Raw genomic sequence first — 17,654 nt, forward strand, 5'->3', positions numbered from 1 at the left:
GTGTGTTTAGAGGGGATGCACCCTAGAAGCTTGTGACCTAGTTGGCTGTTTGTTTCCCTCTGCTGTGGTTGCTGGTTGCTGCTGGGAGCGTTAGAGTTGGAAAGGTGCCCTGAGGTTGTGGCTTAATTAATTGGTGTTTGCAAAGTGTTTGGAGATGCTCTGAGGAAGGGTATAGCAGCAAAGAGTGATGGTGCTGCTGCTGCTTTTGGAGGTGGCTCTGCCCTTGGAGGGAGCTGCCTCCAGACGTGGCTCACCCCAACCCCAGAAAAGTGTGTATGGGAAGGGGGAGCTGGTACTCAGGAGGTGCAGAGGCACTTGGCAGCTTTTGACCAGCTCACATGTGCAGTGTTTGCTCAAAAGGAGGGAAGACGTCTAAACTCACCTGCTAATGCGGGTCTATCCTGGGGATGAGCTTAAAGGGTTAATTGAGTGTATTGCTTCTCAGAGCCTGTGTAGCTGTGGGGAGCGCGGGTTCTATGAGGTCAACATTTGGGACCTTGAGATACTGTGCCATGGATAGTTCTTGCTTGGCGTACGGGGCCAGTTTAATGGGAGCCAGAAGCTTCAATCCACCTTGCAGTTTATTGAGCAAGGAGCTGATAACCACACACCTGTTTAGCAAAGGAATTGGCCATTTGCCACCTGCTGAGATCCCTAGGGTCCTGAGGCATTGGGGGCCAACACAACTTCAGCTTCAGGGGTTTTGGGGCGGGGTGTTAGTTCAGATCCAAGCGGCAGGAACTGTGGGGGAGCCGCTTTGCATTTATCCCCCATGTCCTGAGGCAAGTGAGTGTCCTGGTCTGGTTTATGGCTGACACATGGTCCCTCCCCCAGCTCAGCCTGCTTGTCCCTGTTTAGAGATGTGTTGTATAGTTCAAACTCTAGAGCCCGGGCAAACGTTATGGCAGCAGCTGGCTCCATGCTGGTTAGTTAAATTGTTTCTAAGGGACATTCAATCAAATAATATAATTATCTTCCCCTTCCCCCCCTTATTGTCCCTGAAACTCTTTAAATCCCCAAGACAAGCCCCCAGAGGCCCCATCCCCAAATCCCACCCAGGGAGCAGCTGCCCCTCCCTCCGGTCTGCCTGATTTCTGATTTTGCAGATCTTACATGTTCTTCCTTCCCCTGTCCCTGATTGCAGCTGGGGAAGGAAAGGGAGTGTTGACACTGGGCCTCAGAGAAGCAGGGGATAGTGACATTTTAGCTGGGAGAGTGAAACTGGAAGTGCTCTGCACCCTGGCTGCTGCTGTAGTGGGAGTGGGAGGCAGATGCTCAACCACATAACAGATCTAGAGTTGGCTCTCATTTGCTGCATCTCCCTCCCCTTCCTGCACTGCGGGTTCAGTTTTGTCTACAAGACTCCAGAGGAAAAGACAGGCAGCCCCAGGGACTGATTATTATGTGAACAGGGAAGACACAACAGCCAGTTCCATCTCTGTAGGAGGAGGTGAGGTATGTGCAGCTGCTCCCTGCCCACAGGCAGAGCCAGAAAGAGGATGCATTAGCATCACAGGGCTTTGCAGCCTGTGTGCTGGAAAGAGCTATCAAAAGTCACTTGCCTGGGCAATAGGGCTAGTGGGACCCCCGGATAGTTACTGGAATATAATCCCCACGCACCTGAGCTCCAAGGAGATGATCAGCATGGAAGATCACAACGCTTCATAAGGGCAGGGCTTAACCTGAACCCCAGGGGGAGTAGGGCAGGGTGGGGAGGACAGTTCAGCACAGGGCCAGCCCTGTGTGCTTGAGTTTCACAAATGAAAAGCTCCAGTAGAGGGTCCAGGACCGGTTACTAAAGCAGCTGTTCTGTACAAAGTAGCTCCAGGCAGGAGATGAAAAAGACTCTTGTATCTGACTGAAGCTGCAGGAGGAATTTAAGGAAGTGGAATTTAGCTAGGTCAGTTGTTAATATTCCTTTTCTTCTGAGATGTGTCCTGGTCTCCTACTGGCCCCAGGTAGTCAGGGCCTCTGCTTGGGTCACATCCAGAAGATGGCACATGCACAGCCCCAGCCCACGCTGAGGCACTGGCTTGGAGAAGAGCACTCACAGGAGCATGGACATTGCCAGGCTGGCTCAGACTGTGTATCTTTCTAGTGCAGGGGTTCTCAAACTGAGGGTCAGGACCCCTCAGGGGGTTGTGAGGTTATTATGTGGGGGGTCGCTAGCTGTTAGCCTCCACCCCAAACCCCACTTTGCCTCCAGCATTTATAATGGTGTTAAATATATAAAAAAAAGTGTTTTTAATTTATAAGGGGGGTCGCACTTGGAAGCTTCCTATGTGAAAGGGGTCACCAGTACAAAAGTTAGAGACTCACTGTTCTAGTGCTTCCTCTCCTCTCCCCTCCCAAAGAGGCCAGTCCCAGCTGCCGCAGTGCATGCATCCCTCTAATGGCTAAGTATGGAATAGCCTGGCTATAGGAAAATGTCTTCTGAAACCTAGTCCTCATGCTTAGAAACTGAAGGGTTACTTTCCCTTATCCTGTCTAATGGAGCCGTGGGTGTTCCCCTTTGCATTGCTGGCACCACTTCCTACAATGCCTAGCATTCCAGCCAGCATGCATATGCAGCACACACCTGCAGCGTGGCTCCGGCCTCCTCCAGAATGCAAAGTGCTAGTGCCGAGCAATTAGAACTGCCAAGGGGTATCCTGTAATGTGGGAAGTGAGGAGAGGAGGAGGAGGATTGGGAGGTGGAAATCTCTTGTATGGGCACCTCCTACTGGCAGCTTCCTGCTGGAATGTTTCCTGTGGGAGAGGACAGTGATTTGACACTGGCTCCTGTCCCTTCCCTGTGGTGAGGTTGGCTGTGGTAGCAGTAAATAGCGGTTCCCTATCAATGGCTCCATGTCTAGTTGGCAGCCCGTATCAAGCGGAGTGCCCCAAGGGTTGGTCCTGGGGCCGGTTTTGTTCAATATCTTCATTAATGATCTGGAGGATGGCGTGGACTGAACCTTCGGCAAGTTTGCAGATGACCCTAAACTGGGAGGAGAGGTAGATACGATGGAGGGTAGGGATAGGATACAGAGGGACCTAGACAAATTAGAGGATTCGCCAAAAGAAATCTGATGAGGTTCAACAAAGACAAGTGCAGAGTCCTGCACTTAGGACAGAAGAATCCCATGCACCTCTACAGACTAGGGACCGAATGACTAGGCAGCAGTTCTGCAGAAACGGACCTAGGGGTTACAGTGGACGAGAAGCTGGATATGAGTCAACAGTGTGCCCTTGTTGCCAAGCAGGCTAACGGCATTTTGGGCTGTATAAGTAGGAGCACTGCCAGCAGATGGAGGGACGTGATCGTTCCCCTCTATTTGACATTGGTGAGGCCTCATCTGGAGTCCTGTGTCCAGGTTTGGGCTCCACACTACAAGAAGGATGTGGAAAAATTGGAACGCGTCCTTCGGAGGGCAACAAAAATGATCATGGGGCTGGAGCAAATGACTTATGAGGAGAGGCTGAGGGAACTGGGATTGTTTAGTTTGCAGAAGAGAAGAATGAGGCGGGATTTGATAGCTGCTTTCAACTACCCAAAAGGGGGTTCCAAAGAGGTTGGATCTAGACTGTTCTCCGTGGTAACAGATGACAGAACGAGGAGCAATGGTGTCAAGTTGCAGTGGGGGAGGTTTAGGTTGGATATTAGGAAACACTATTTCACTAGAAGGGTTGTGAAGCACTGGAATGGGTTACCTAGGGAGGTGATGGAATCTCCTTCCTTAGAGGTTTTTAAGGTCAGGCTTGACAAAGACCTGGCTGGGATGATTTAGTTGGGGACTGGTTCTGCTTTGAGCAGGGGGTTGGACTAGATGACCTCCTGAGGTCCCTTCCAACCCTGATATTCTATGATTCTGTTATATAGAGGAGAGGTAGGTAGGTCCAGAGACCGAGGCCAGACTGATCCACCAGGCTTTGGTGGCCATTGGTTCCTCCATCGCCAGCCTTTTGGAGAGCAGGCCCTGCGTTGTCGTCTTTCCCCTAGAGTCTCCAGAACTGACTTGCAGCTGGGGTTTTGTGGGACAGTGCTTGGGCCGTCCTGCCTTAGAAACGGGCCGTTTGCCTCATGTGGAGCAGGGGTTGAATGTTTGCTCCCTGGCATCTGTTGGTTCTGGCCTGTCTCTGCCCACATGGCCTGGTTGAGTGGAGGGGTTTGGCATGGGTTGGGCTGTGAGGTTAATGGTGCTGTCTCCTTGGCTAACATGTGCTCCTGTCTCTCCCTCTGGCAGAATCGGAGAGTCTAGTGAATGGCAACCACCAGCTGTCTCTGAATGATATCCATAAGGGGCAGGGAGTGAGGCCCCGGCCCAGCCACAGCTCCCTGGTCAGCTCCATCGAGAAGGACCTGCAAGACATCATGGACTCTTTGGTGATGGAGGACTCGAGCTCTTCCAGAAAAAAGCTCTCTGCCAATGTCCAGTCCCCTGTGTCCTCAGTGGTGAATGGTGGCAGGCACTACTTCTTGTCCCCACCCTTGAGCCCTGGGGCCATGTCTGTGGGCTCCAGCTATGACAACGCATCACCACCCTTCTCCCCGCTTTCATCCCCAGCCAGCAGTGGCAGCTACACTAGTCACTCTCCCAGTAGCCAGGAGCACGGACCGCCCATCCCCCCAGTGGTGCCAGTGCGATCTTCCAGCTACAACCATGCAATGCAGCCCCCACAGCAGCGGCCACTTCCACCTCCATGTGGGGGCTCCAGCCTGGACTTGAGGAACAGCACCATGGACACAAGTGAGACACAACTTGCAGAGAGTCCCAAGATGCAGAGGAGGGCAGTGCATGGCATTCCCCTGAGCCCCACGCCTGGCCAGAGAGCCCTGCACCCTGAAGGCCCTGGGCTTTCAGCCTTTTCCAGTACCCGGAGAGCTGTTGAGAGCGCACAGCTGGGCCATCCTAACCAGCACATGCCCCCGGTGTCTGTAAGCCTGAGCGACTATGTAACAGGGAGCCCCCAGGCTCAGCCTACCAGCAGCCCCCAGCTGGCACCCAAATTTCAGTCACCATCTGCTCAGAGGTTGAAAATGGTAGCTCTTCAAGAGCGCCCACCCAGCCCCTTTAGGGAGGGCAGGGAGCCCCCTGGCATTGACAGGCACCTGGCCTCCAGCCCCTCCCGGCAGGTGTTGGCAAGAGTCTTCCAGCCCCTGGAGGCTGCGGGTTTCATCCACATCAATCAGGACAGCCGCTCTCTGCAGCCCCCTGAGAGTCCCAGAATGAGCAGAAGGAGCGTGGAGAGCATGAGGGACTTGCCTCCCCTCAGCCCTTCCCTGTCTCGCCGGGCAGCACCGCTGCCCTCTGCCTTGTCTCCCCAAGCAAGGACCCCCCAAGAAAGTCCCTCTCAACAGACCAAGCTGGCCAAGGAGGTTCCTGAGAGCCCTCGCATCCGGCGCAAGGCAGCCAGGCCCCTGGAGAGGCATGAAGACTTCTCCTCCTCCTCCTCCTTGACGGGAAAGAATTTGAGAACCAGGAGCCCCTCACCCATCTTCCAGTCAGAACTTACTTCCCAGCATAAGCCCAGCTTCGGCATCACCCTCAGCCCTGCATACAGCCTGGGGTCGCTGGTCATGCCCTCACCCCGTCAGAGCCCCCGGGCACAGAGGAAGCTGTCAGGAGATCTGCGGCTGTCTGTGAGTACGAGGGAGCGCAAAAACAGCATCACTGAGATCAGTGACAATGAGGATGACCTGCTAGAGTATCACCGACGCCAGCGCGAGGAGCGGCTGCGTGAGCAGGAGATGGAACGCCTGGTGAGAGGCATGGCATGCCATGGGGACAGGATGGGACGGGGCGTGGTGAGGGGTAGGGCATGGCACGGAAATGGAGCCTGGTAAGGAGTTGGAGATAGGGCATAGCTGGGGAAGCACTACAGATAGATGTGGAGTTCTAGGGCAAGGGGGAGCACTGGATGTTGAGGGAGAAGTGAGGTCTTCTTTAGTCCACGCTCGTTGATACTGTTGCCCATTCTGAAGAGCACAGGTAGCGCCACAGTGGGTAAAGCACTGGATGTTTAGGAATATCTGGTTTATCCAAGACCCTTGCAGCAGCTGGGAAGAGGCTCTTGATGTTGCTGGAACTGGTTGCTGTGATGCTGGCTAGGTTGCTTTGACTTAGACCAAGGTTGATCAGGTCTCAGGGCATCAGTTGGTCATTGAGAGGGTCAGAAAGGAGCCGCCATCCCACGTGGTACTGTTGGCCGGCTGCATGCTGGGCTGTTTTGCCTCCCCTCTGTGCACCATGGGAGGCAGGACACCAAACTACCTGGGTACGTGGCCTGAGCTGTGCTGGTCAATCCATTCCCTGTGGGATTTGATTCCTGGGTCCTTTCTGCCCTGCCCACTTCAGATTCACATGCTGTATACAAGTGGCTGCATCGTCCCACAGCTGGGGCAGCAGTGGTAGGAGCTGCCCCACTCATTAGTCTGCTGAGCAGCTGGGTGAGACTCTGCATGTGATCCTTGCCTGCTTCCCTCAGCACAGCATCCTCAGCTGAGGAGTTAATGTGCTGCATCTCTGACCTTCATTCCTCACAGCTGTAAGCTCAGATGCTATCATCTGCTGACTGTATCCTGGGCCCCTCCAGTTTCAGATCATGTCTGGCAAGTTCGCTGGAGCCCTGGGGGGCTGCTGTCGCCCTTGTTCCCTGTCAGAGCGGTGTTTGCTGAGAGTGAGACACTGGCTGCAGTGACCCCTTTTCCCTCCCCCTCTGTTCCAGCTGGCATGCTGCTTTATAGGAGCAATAGCACTGCAGTTCTTGCTATAACGCCCATTACGCATCCGTGGCAGGGGGCATAATTAGTGGTCATAGTAAGGTACTTACTGGTGAGCCCCAGGCTTGTAGCTTGCTACAGAGCCTGGAAAGCTCTTGCCTTGTGTACATGACCTACAGGCCCCCTGACACCCTCAAATGCCTAGCAGGGATTTGTGAAGGGGAGGCAGGAAGCCAACCACAGTGCCCTCCACAGGCCCAGCCTATCCCTCAGATAGGGGAGAGAGCGGCTCTGCTGATGACCGAGGGGCTTGTGGCATTGGCTACTGGGTTGCTTTGGCCTTGCACAGTCTCCAGGATGCATAGGGTCTGGGATCCTCCTTGTTCTGGAGCAGTTGCCAAGCCCTCCCCTTAGTCTGACTCTGCCTTGTGCTTGCACACACTGCTGTGGGCCTGACCCTGCTGTGCCACATACTGGTACGCAGAGCACACGGCACTGGAAGGTGTATACATCATTGGAGAGCTCTCTAGTCTCTCCACTCACCTCACTGGCACTATACGTTCTTGCTGTCACAGTGACCTGGGATTTTTTATACCCTCGGTGATGTTTTGAGTTTAACTCTTTCGAAGCCCAGACCTGCACCCAGATACCAGGGAGCCAGGCAGTTGGAATAAGGGCTTGTGTATTCTTGCAAAGGGCTTTGGAATTTTACTGTTTTCAAACTGCTGTGCATTTTGCTGCAGTTACTAGCAGCTGCATACCAATAATGTGCATAGGCCTCTGAGTATCTGGACTCCTTGCTTATCTGGAGAGATTACCACAAGGAGCAGCACTTGAGCCTCCCTTCTGAATACAGATAACTGGATTATGCAGAAGCCAATATGCAATTAACCATCATAATAGGACAGGGAACCTAATGGATTCAAGTCAGGACAGTGCTGGCAGGTTATGTAGCTAAGTAATGTGCATTTATATGGGGTGAACTGTAAATCTGCAGAGCCTGTGGGTTGTATTATTGAGTCTCCATGTACAGGGTGGGGTGTGAGCCTACAGGGTATTGACTGGCAGAGTCTGGCCTGTGTGTATAAGACTTTGAGGCCTCTTCTCTAAATGTAGGCCCTCAAGATTTGACCGTATGCTCTCTGGGGGATGCCAGACTGGTACTCCAGCTTCCTGCCAAAGTAGTTAGCTGCCTGGGCCCTTTTAATTGAATTGCATGTATTGTGCAGATAATGTTCCAAGGGTCCTGGCAGATGGGAGGTCTTGCAGGCACTTAGGCCCCATATTTAGGCCATGGGATAGAGTTTTTATAGACTAGGCAGCTGCCTGGCTTGGGAGAAGGGTGGAGTTTGCCTAGTGCATCTGTCTCTTCCTTTGTCTGTGTGTCGCCAATAAAGGGGACCAGTCCAGGGTGATTCAAAGAGATTGTGTAGCAAAACCCCTCCCCTTGCTACCAGGTGGTGTGCTGGGGCAAGCCAGATGGTAGTTGCTGGGCAGAAGTCTCTGCACAGGTAATGGGATCAGGGAGGCACCTATTGACTGCACTGCTTACCTTAGGGGGTCACTGCTGCAGCCAGAGCCAAAACCACCGAAGATGGCTGTTGAGCTGTCCTTTGTGAGAGCTCATGGAGTGTCTGGTCTGTTTTCCCAGGAGGCTGTCCAGCACCCAGCCATGTGCTTGGGGACAGGGGAGCACAGCTCACCTCCCTGTCCATGGCCTCAGACTGCAAGGGTAGGATTTGACTAAGGCAAAGGGTTCCCAGAGGAGCGTAGGGTTTGCAGACAGGTCTGCCTTCAGAATTGGGACAAGTATATGAGGCAGAGGGCCTGGGTCTGGGGTCAAAGTGTTAGCTGTCCCTGACTAGCATGACTCTGACTGGGCTGCATGCTGTGCATGATCCAGGCTTGCTGTCTGGCTGCGCCCAAGGCTGGGGGATGGCCAGGGAGTAGTTCTACTCCTTAATGTCTGGCTCAGGCTGTTGTGCTTTGGCAAGTGGCAGTCAGTCCCTTTCCTAGGTGCTCCCAGAGCTATGGCGTGGAGTGTAAGAGAGTCTCTCCACACCCAACATGGAAGGAATAGGGTGGGTGTCAGCTTCCTGGGTTGGTGCAGGGTATCATCACCCTCTCTATCCTGTGCACTGCAGTGAGACCCCGATTTCCCCTCCCTTCCATGCTAGGGGCCCATTCCAGCCCTAAAAACTCACCCCTGAGAATGGTCCTTCCATCCCCCAGTACCTCATTATGCCAGCCCAGGAGAGGCTTACGCCACAGCTCAGCAGCCTACGGGTGCCCCTGCTTTGGGGATAGTGAACACTGCAGCACGGTGCCAGCTGGAGGTTTATAGCGCCCTTGTTAATGTGCTGTCTTGCTCTGTTCAGAGTTGACATTGGAGAGAGCCTGACTCTCCCGCCTGTTCTCTCTGGACCTGTGGGTTGATGGTCACTGTAGGGCTGGGGAGTACATAAACCCTCAGGCAGTGGCTGGAGGCATCAAGTTGTGGGAGGAGGCATAAGGGGTGAGACAGGCACCTCACAGACAGGATGGGAAGGTTGCTCCTGCATATCCCTGTCCCTTCTAGCAGGAGAGCGAGAGCCTATGGGCACTTTGTCTGCCCCAGCTATAGGGAGACACTTTCCACCCTGAGCAAGGCTGGATTGGGAGTCTGGGATTCCACAGACAGCTGGGCCGAGGGGGAAGAGGGCCAGGTGGGTGCTGGGAATTTGCTGTGGGACCAGTGTCAGAGGGATGCACCCCATTTTCTTAGACTATTCAGATTTAACCCACTCCACACATGGGGCCTGGCTTCCCAACCCAGCCCCTTCTGTGTCTCTTGGCTGAGCGGGAAGCTGATGTTGTGCCCTTGCCCCTGGCAGTCTGGTCCCCAGAATGAGAGGGAGATGGTTCTGAAAGCACCTACAGCTCTGTGAATCCACAGCAGCGGAACACAGGAATGTCTGGGGCAGTCCAGCTTGGTTGGGGCTCTGCCTGAGCCAAAGGCCAGGCTGTCCTTGGGCCTGGACATCCACCCCCAATATTATTAATCATCTTTGCTATAGTAATCCCTCAGGACTAAGCAAGAATGGGGGCTGCTGAGCTAGGTGTCAGAGCCTGGCAGGCTGCCCTTGCCCCCCCTTGTGAATCCTTCTGGTGGCCAGCGCAGTGCAAGGGGCCATGAGGTGCCTGGTGCGGGCTTCCCAGGGTAAGGCTATGGAGGGGGCAGCCAGGCACTAGGTTCCTGAGGTGACTATCCCCCTCTTTTATCCAGGGCCTTTCTGTCTGAGGCCATCCCTTCTGTTCACCCAACAGGGAGCTGACCTGGCCCACAGGTGGAGCCCACACTCACCCCTCTCTTGAATGTCCTTTGCCCCCTGCAGTGCTTGCCCCCTGGGTCTCCCAGCCTGTCTCAGCCTCTCCCAGCCCAGTCAGGTCAGGATCATCAACCGCCATTGCACGCATGGGGAGACGGAGGCACAGGGAGGGTGTATATCTTGCCAAAGGTCATGCAGCGTGTCAGTGGCACAGCTGGGAATAGAACCCAGGTGTCCTGATACAACTGGGTGTCCTGACTCTGTTCTGTGTTATAACCACAAGACCATAATTCTCCTCACCCAGGCTCAGAGGAGGATGGGGGATCCTTTCTCCCAGGCTGCATCTGGCTGGGGTGGGGGAGGGAGTCCTGTTTACTCAGAACTGACTCAGGTTGGAGCTGCAGTTTGCACTCAGACTGCCTGATTCACCGTCCAGAAATAGCGCTGTGTAGTGTGCGTGGAGAGCCATGCGGCTCTCCAGCCTGGGGCTGTAGCCTATGTAATTAGTCTATCTCTGACTCCCAGCTGGTCACGTGTCTCCCGCGGGGCAGCGGGTTGGCACCCTGCATGGGGTGGTGCTGAATCCAGGTGGGCGAGAGGGTGAAAGTGAATTGCTTCCCTGGAGGAACATCTGACGGACCATGAAAGTGGGGCTGGATCCCTCTGTGAGTATGTGGACCTGGGGGGAGGAAGTTATGTGGGGGTGGGGCTAGCAGAAGCAGCTGTGAGCTGGGTGCTGAATCCATCCCTTTGAGCCATGGGGAGCACTTCTTTTGTGGCTGCTGCAGTTCACCCCCTCAGTCTCTAGCCAGGGTCAGTGCAGGTTGGAAAGGCTGCTGCAAGGCTTTTTGTGCACCACTATCCCAGGCTTTCCTTTGTTTCCCTCCCTTTCATTGCCCCGTTTCCTTTGTTTCCCTTCCAGACCTTTGCCCCGTTCTCCTCCCTCGCTCTACCTGGGCTGGGAATGCACCTGGAGCGGAGTGGGTGCTTGCGCGGCTGTGCTATTTCAAAACTAAACTCACTCTGCTCTGTGGCCTGTGAGTCATTGTTCAACAGTGGCCCAGGACTGGAATAGCTGGGGGCTGCAGGTTTGTACTGAGGGCGCTGGCAGAGCTGTGGGACGGAGTCGGTCTTCATTGTCCCTCTGATGCTATGTGTGGTGCCTGCTGCTGTACAATCAGTCCCCGATTTTCATCCCTTTCCCAAAAGCTGTCAAGGCCCAGTGTCTGCCATCTGGGCTCTTCAGATTCTTCATCTCAACTTGCAGAGCTGTTTAATTGTTGGCAGCACTCTTTGTGGCATGTGACCCGAATCTCTGTGGGTCCATCAAGCCACTGGCTTCCCAGACCAGTTGAGATTGGCTGTGAGACTGAGCTGGTAAGGGTTGTGAGTTTGTATCTGCATGTGTGTGTGTGCACACAGCTATTCTTGCTTCCTTAGCAGTCTCCTGCCACTGATTCACAGGACAGCACTGGCATCTGCAAAGCTGGTGGTCACTCATGCGCCCAGGCAGGTGATGGGAGCAGCCTGTTGGGAAGGAGTAGAGGCTGAAAACTTTTTGGAATAAATTCCTGCGATTGGGATTGTCAGGCCTTGGGGAGTGGTAACAAGGGGTTGCAGGCACTTTTGGTTGGGTAGGGCTGCTTGGGAAAGCAACTCAAGGGGTAGCCTGGTCCCCTGCATACCAGACAAGTGCTGTGTGGCTGGTGGTTCCTTGCAGTGGGGATGGGTATCAGTTAGGGAGAGAACACGGATTAGTGGTTACAGCAGAGCACTTAGAACCTGGAGTTCTGGGATCATCTCCCAGATTTTCCTTGGACCTGGTGTGTGGCCATGTTAACCTGTATGAAACAAGTGGTTCAAACAAACCCTTCCTCGTCCCTCCCCTTCCTGTACACTGGAGTGAGTAATAGCACTGTACTCTGGCCCAGAGTCAGGAGTGTCAGTGAGCAACATCTGGCAGAGGGCATGGGCGGGGCCAGGAATGTGTTAGGACAGGTTGTGTTGTGTGCACACTGTGTAACTAATGAGTGACGGGGACCACTTGTTCACCCAGGTAAACCTGGGGAGCTCTGCAGGCTTTTAGATAGACACGTGTGTCCACTCACCTCCCAGGAGTGTGTTAATGAATGAGAACCAAGTCCCTTGGCACCAGGTGGGGATTCGTGGGGCCTTGGAGAGGCACAGTCCTGCCCCTCATGATCTACCAGGAGTTGAACACTTCACTATGATTAGGAAATGACTGGTCTTGGCACGTCTGTTTTGTCTCTGTGCTGCTTCTCCTTTGGGGGGAGGGGATTGCTTGCCTTTTGTAAACAGGGGGTCCCATCTGGGGTGTGATTTGCAGCAGTGTACTGGAGCTTGAGACGCTGTAGGTGACCTTGGACACTGATAGAGAGGTGGGGAAGGGGATGGGTCCATGCATTCTGCTCCCCAGGGTGACTAGCAATGTAGATAAATCCCTGCTGTGTGAGTATGACTTTTGTCCTAAGAACATCCCCTTAATAATACGGCACCAGCTTCTGCTTGGTTTCCTACCCCGGTGGGAAGCAAATGCTGCCAGACCCTGGGGGCTCAGATCATGGGAGGGAGAGTGCTGTGGAATCAGTGATTCTGGAGGGAGCTGGCAGAAGCAAACCCTTCCTCTGGTTGTTGCAGAAGCAGCTGCCCCAGAAGCATGTGGGATGCTGTGTCGGGGTTGATTTGCTGGTGGGATTTGAAGAGGATGAGACATTTGTTGGGGTTCCCTTGTTTTCCTTTTCCCTCCTCAAATGTCCTGGAGCAGCTGGATGGGCTCCACTGAAAGCAGTGTAGGCTGCTCCTATCTCTTTCAGTCCCCGCTCCAGGGATAGGCAGTCTGGCTCCACACCCATCCAGTGGAGAGGAGGACTCTAGGTGCTTCCCTCTGGGCTATGTGGAGCTGTGCTGCTGAGCTGTCTCAGTGGCCAAGGCATGAAGCTCAGATTGAGCTTCACAGCTCATCCAACATCTCCAGGTGCCCTTCTGGCCAGCAATGCCTTGATACAAATCCAAGTCCTGGGAGAAGCCCTGCTCTTGAAACAGCCCCTGGCACCAACAGGCAATTGTCTCAGGTCCCTGGTTCAACTGAAGAAGTGCTTTAGTCTTATTTTGGCTTTAAACCAAACTTAGTTCTGTTTAGCTTTAGTTGCTTAGGAATCAATTTAAGCTAAATGGCAGTCAGAGCATCCACACTGGCCTGCTCCAGTTCAACTAAATGAGTTTAACAAACAATTTAAGCTAACCCAGTACCACTTTCTCATGTATGTCCAGACTCTGCCCCATGCCCTTGCAGGAGCCTGGGGAGGTTTGTTCCAAGCCATTCCCTTATGCTGGGGCCCCTTGTCTCTGGTCCTGAGCATAGTCCGGGTGACTCCTCAAGCCAGCAGTTCAGCAGTCTGTGAATGCAGCACCGAGCTGCCTAAGCCCAGGGGGTTAGGGTGTCTTGGTGCACCCTGCCTGTTTGTCTGCAGCTGGGCACTCCCTTCTGTGTGGTCTAATGGTCTGAGCATCAGGCATGGAGAGGGAGCTCCTGGAGTTGCAGAGTCCACTGAGTTCCTCATCCTCCTAGGTACCAGCCTGCAGCTACACAACATACATCTACACTGGAGTAAGAGACCTGTGGCACAGCTGCAGCTGGGCCTGATCAGCTAATCTGGGCATGTGGGGCTTGGGCTAAACATTACTGTGCAGATGTTCAGGCTCAGGCGGGAGTCTGGCCCTGGAACTCTCCCACCTTGCAGAGTCCCAGAGCTCGGGCTCCAGCCTGAGCCTGGACATCTAGGCAGCAGTTTTATAGCCCTGCAGCCTGAGACCCGTGAGCCCAAGTTTAATTGCTGTGTACATGTACTCAGTGGGTCTTTCAGCCACGGTTTTTAAACCCAACCTCCTGTCTGCTCTCCATGGACATTACAGATCCCCTCAGCACAACTGGCAGCAAGAGAGGTTCATCCACACGCACCTGAGCCAGAATTTCTCCTCCCATCATTTGTGGGCTGGTTAATGTCATCTGCCCCAAAGGCGGCTGCAATTCAGTGGGACTGCACATGCATCCTGGAGGATCCCAGACTCCCTGGGTGAAGCCCTGTTAGCGAGATGCAGCTGGATGCCTCTGTGTTGAGGATCCCCTGAGAATGCATGGGAATACACTTTCCCCATGTTGGCCAGGCTAGAGATGGGGAGGCTTTGGAACGAGCTTCCCTTCCTTATCTGGCTCACTGCCATGTGATCCAGGCCCGGTTATGCATGCTAGAAATGACATGGCAGCAGGAGATGGGAGAGATGAATGTTCATGATGTCTGGGCACTTTACTGGGAGAGCTGTATTAAAGCTTGGTCCAAGCAGGTGTCTGTATCCCCTGTTTCTTCCCCCCAGGACTCAATCCCATCTGTCAGGCCCAAAAGAACAAGGCCAGTATGCGGGGGAGCAAGGGGTGGGGGATCAGTGTTTTAGTCCAACACAAGTGTCACTTCAGGGAGTTTGATGTCACAGGGTGATGCAGGGATGGAGTACAAGGGGGAAAGCCTAGGGCAGTGGGGCCTGGGTTCACATGCCTTCCAGTTCCTGCTTGCTTGGCCCCCCATATCTGTGTGAGGATCCATCCCACCAGGCAACCCACCCACCCCTTCCTCCCTGTAACCCTTGCCCAGGAGCGCCAGCGCCTGGAGACCATCCTGAACCTGTGTGCGGAATACACCAGAACTGATGGCATCACAGAGACAGGCAACTCGCACCAGCACTTCCCAAGTGACGGAGATGCCACCACCAACATCCTGACAGCCAGGAGGCACTCCAGGGGCTCTGCCAGCTTGGCTGCCTTGGGCCTTGGCAAGGCCATAGTGGAAACTGGAGAGGCCACAGGGCCCCAGCAGAGGGAGAGCCTGGAGAAATCAGATGAGGAGAATCTGAAGGAGGAAAGTAGCAGCACGGAGAGCACACACCACGAGGTGAGGGGAGACAGGGCCCAGTGCATGGAGAGCACCCACCATGAGGGATGGGGGGGTCAGGGCCTCCCCAGCATGGAGAGCACCCACCATGAGATGGGGGGTCCCCACATAGCGCAGAGCACACACCACAAGGTGCGTGTGGGCGGGGTCCACAGCACAAGAAAGCACCTGCCCTGAGGTGGGAGGGTGGAGGTTGTTGGTTCTTTTTTGGGGGGGGGATGTCCTGCAGGGGACCCTACTGCTGCTGGACTCAGATGTGCTTATGACCCGATCTGGGCATGGGCAGTGGTGGGTTTCTGGGTGTATCAACACAAAACCCCATGTATGAGACTGCAAGGTTGACTAGTGGTACAGCAGAATCCCATGGGGGCACTGGTAGCAGGCGCTGGGTGGAGGGGGCTGTGCATTGAGAGTCACACATTGTGCCTGATGCACCCCCATCTCTGCCCTACCTAGGAGGGCTGTCGCTGGTGGGCTGACGGGGATTGGGAGTGGCTGTGAGCTCTGGGGCAGGACCCTCTTTTTGCTGAAGTGTTGTGTGCACTCCCTACTCTGTGAATAGCAAATAAGCAGTCCCCCAGTGATGTTGCTGTTTCTCCCAAGCAGCACGAGGACTCAACGGGCTCCAAGACCAAGGAGGCTGCCCTGCTGGAGGAGGAGTGGGTGCGGGTGCTGGGCCATGTGGATGAGCTCAAGAGCCATGTCAAGGAGCTGGAGCAGCAGCTGCAGGAGTCGTCCCATGAGGTGGAGCGAAACCCTTTCTACTGCTCCTGGGGTGGGGGAAGAGTGCAGGACACTCACTGGGGGCCAAGGTGGAGCCCGGCTGGGCTCCATTCCCCTTAGACTGGGGAAGGCAGGGAAGGGAACCCGGACCAGAGCCTTAAATCTGACCCCTTCAAAGTTTTGTTTGTTTGGTGGGGGAGAGAAGAATGGAGGGTCAGAACTAACCCTGACAGGTTGGATCTGGCTCTGACTTGAGGCTTCATGGGGCCTGTCTCTAATTCCCATGTTTGATGGAGCCGAGATCTCATGGGGAGAGCATGTGAGGTCTGAGAACCATTGAACCTGAGCCATTAGCCTCAGCGCTGACCTCCATCTGGGCCTGACCCAAAACCAGTTGCCCTCCTTGGCTTATCTCTGCCAGCAGAGCCATGTCCCACCCAGGCGTTGCTGTGCCTCTGGGGGTCCTGCGATGAGGTTGGGAGATGAGGGCTGGCGGGGGCAGCACTGCTGTGACATGGCTGTGTCTGCCTAGGCGGAGATGGAGCGGGCACTGCTGCAAGGGGAGCAGGAGTCGGAAGTGATACAGCTGCAGCAGGAACAGAAGATCGTGCAGCAGCTGCAAGAGAAACTATGCGAGCTGGACTCCAGCATCCAGAAGGAGCGGGACAAGGTAAACCCCAGAGCTGAGAGTTCTCCTGTCTGTGCCTTGGAGCAATGGGTGCAGGGTGCACGCCCAGAGACCCCCCAAGGGGCTGCTGAATCCCAGGTCTCTTCCCTGCTGGAAAGTGTTGTTCCTGCGCACATACTTCTGGCTCCGATGCCAAAGAGACTGACCTATCTGGTCATCTGCTGATCTTGGGGGAGAATGGCATAGGTTCTGTGCACTGCACACACTGGCCATCCGTCCCCAAGAAAGCCTGTGTCATCTGCCTCTGGGCCCCCCTTCTCAAAGGATTTGCCATCACCTGGTGGGCATCTAAAGTGCCATTTCCATGAGGAGGGGGCTGCCCCAGGCATGTTCACCCCCAGATAGGAGGTGCTGGATTTATTGCAGCCAGCTTGAGAAAGCACTTCCTCTACTCAGAGCATTTCCCTTCTCTCTGCCATTGTCTGGTATCCTGGTGCGGACTGGCCACTGGCTTGGGAGCTTTGTCAGCCTGTTTGGGGTTGGAACTGTCCATTCTTGGGGCTCTGGTGGGGGAGGGCAGCTCCTTTTGGTGCTTGGGGTGCACTTTGGGAGTCACCTTTGCACTCATTGAACCTTTCCACAAGATGCCAATTTCTGGAGCTTTCTCTGTTGGCCTCAGCCTTCACCTGGGCAGCACATGGGTTACTTGTCAGTCATGCCCCCTTGCTTCCTACACTGGCCTTGGTGTATAAGGTTTTGCAGTGAGTTTGTCAGTTCTCTATATGTCCCACCAATCGACAGCTCCAGGTGCTTGTGTGCAAGTGGTGATGACAGCTGCAGTGCTTAGCTTGCTGGAGACTCTCGTGTCACTCCATTTAAAGCATCATTCAGCTTTGACCATGATGCCACCAAGAGGTCATTAATTTCCCAGCTTGTTGCCTGAGACGTGGTTCCCAGAATGCTGGAGAGGAGGGGGACAAGAGCCAGAATGCACCTTCCAAAGACCATTATCTCAGCCTCCCTTCCAGTTCTGGGGTCTTGCTTGCTGTATGCTTCTTAACAGGGGAAACAACACCTCCACACCCATGCAGAAACGCGCACAACTCCAGAAAGACATCTGAATGCAGCTTCCTCTGTGGTACCCATTGCAACCTTCCAACACTCAACCCTGAATGTCCCCTGCAATAACCTCTGCAGGACAAACTGTACCCCCATTCCCATCAGAAACTGCACCAAAACCGCCCTTCCTGCTGATGATTTCTGCCCTTCACAGCAACAGAACCCTCTGCTGGTGCCCCCTCAGAACTGCATATCCACACAGGGACCTATCT

At 54.5% G+C, this 17,654-nt stretch overlaps 1 protein-coding gene across 26 annotated transcripts in view; it reads left to right on the forward strand.

Moving 5' to 3' along the window:
• PHLDB1 (pleckstrin homology like domain family B member 1) overlaps positions 1 to 17,654 on the forward strand; it is a 123,174-nt gene that overhangs the window by 68,794 nt on the left and 36,726 nt on the right. For 20 of the 26 annotated variants that reach the window (XR_012155891.2, XM_073320557.2, XM_073320556.2 and 17 more), the window contains 4 exons: positions 4,224 to 5,740; positions 14,676 to 14,972; positions 15,576 to 15,716; positions 16,228 to 16,365. Coding sequence is in view for 25 of the 26 variants with exons in the window: in XM_073320557.2 (XP_073176658.2) it covers positions 4,224 to 5,740; positions 14,676 to 14,972; positions 15,576 to 15,716; positions 16,228 to 16,365 (2,093 nt within the window). In the remaining variant the exon portion in view is untranslated. The remainder of the gene's footprint in view (positions 1 to 4,223; positions 5,741 to 14,675; positions 14,973 to 15,575; positions 15,717 to 16,227; positions 16,366 to 17,654) is intronic. The other 6 variants (XM_073320558.2, XM_078849922.1, XM_073320580.2 and 3 more) reach the window with 1 other exon arrangement.

This window comes from Lepidochelys kempii, chromosome 22 (genome assembly GCF_965140285.1).
Source record: "Lepidochelys kempii isolate rLepKem1 chromosome 22, rLepKem1.hap1, whole genome shotgun sequence".
NCBI classification, from domain to species: Eukaryota; Metazoa; Chordata; order Testudines; family Cheloniidae; genus Lepidochelys; species Lepidochelys kempii.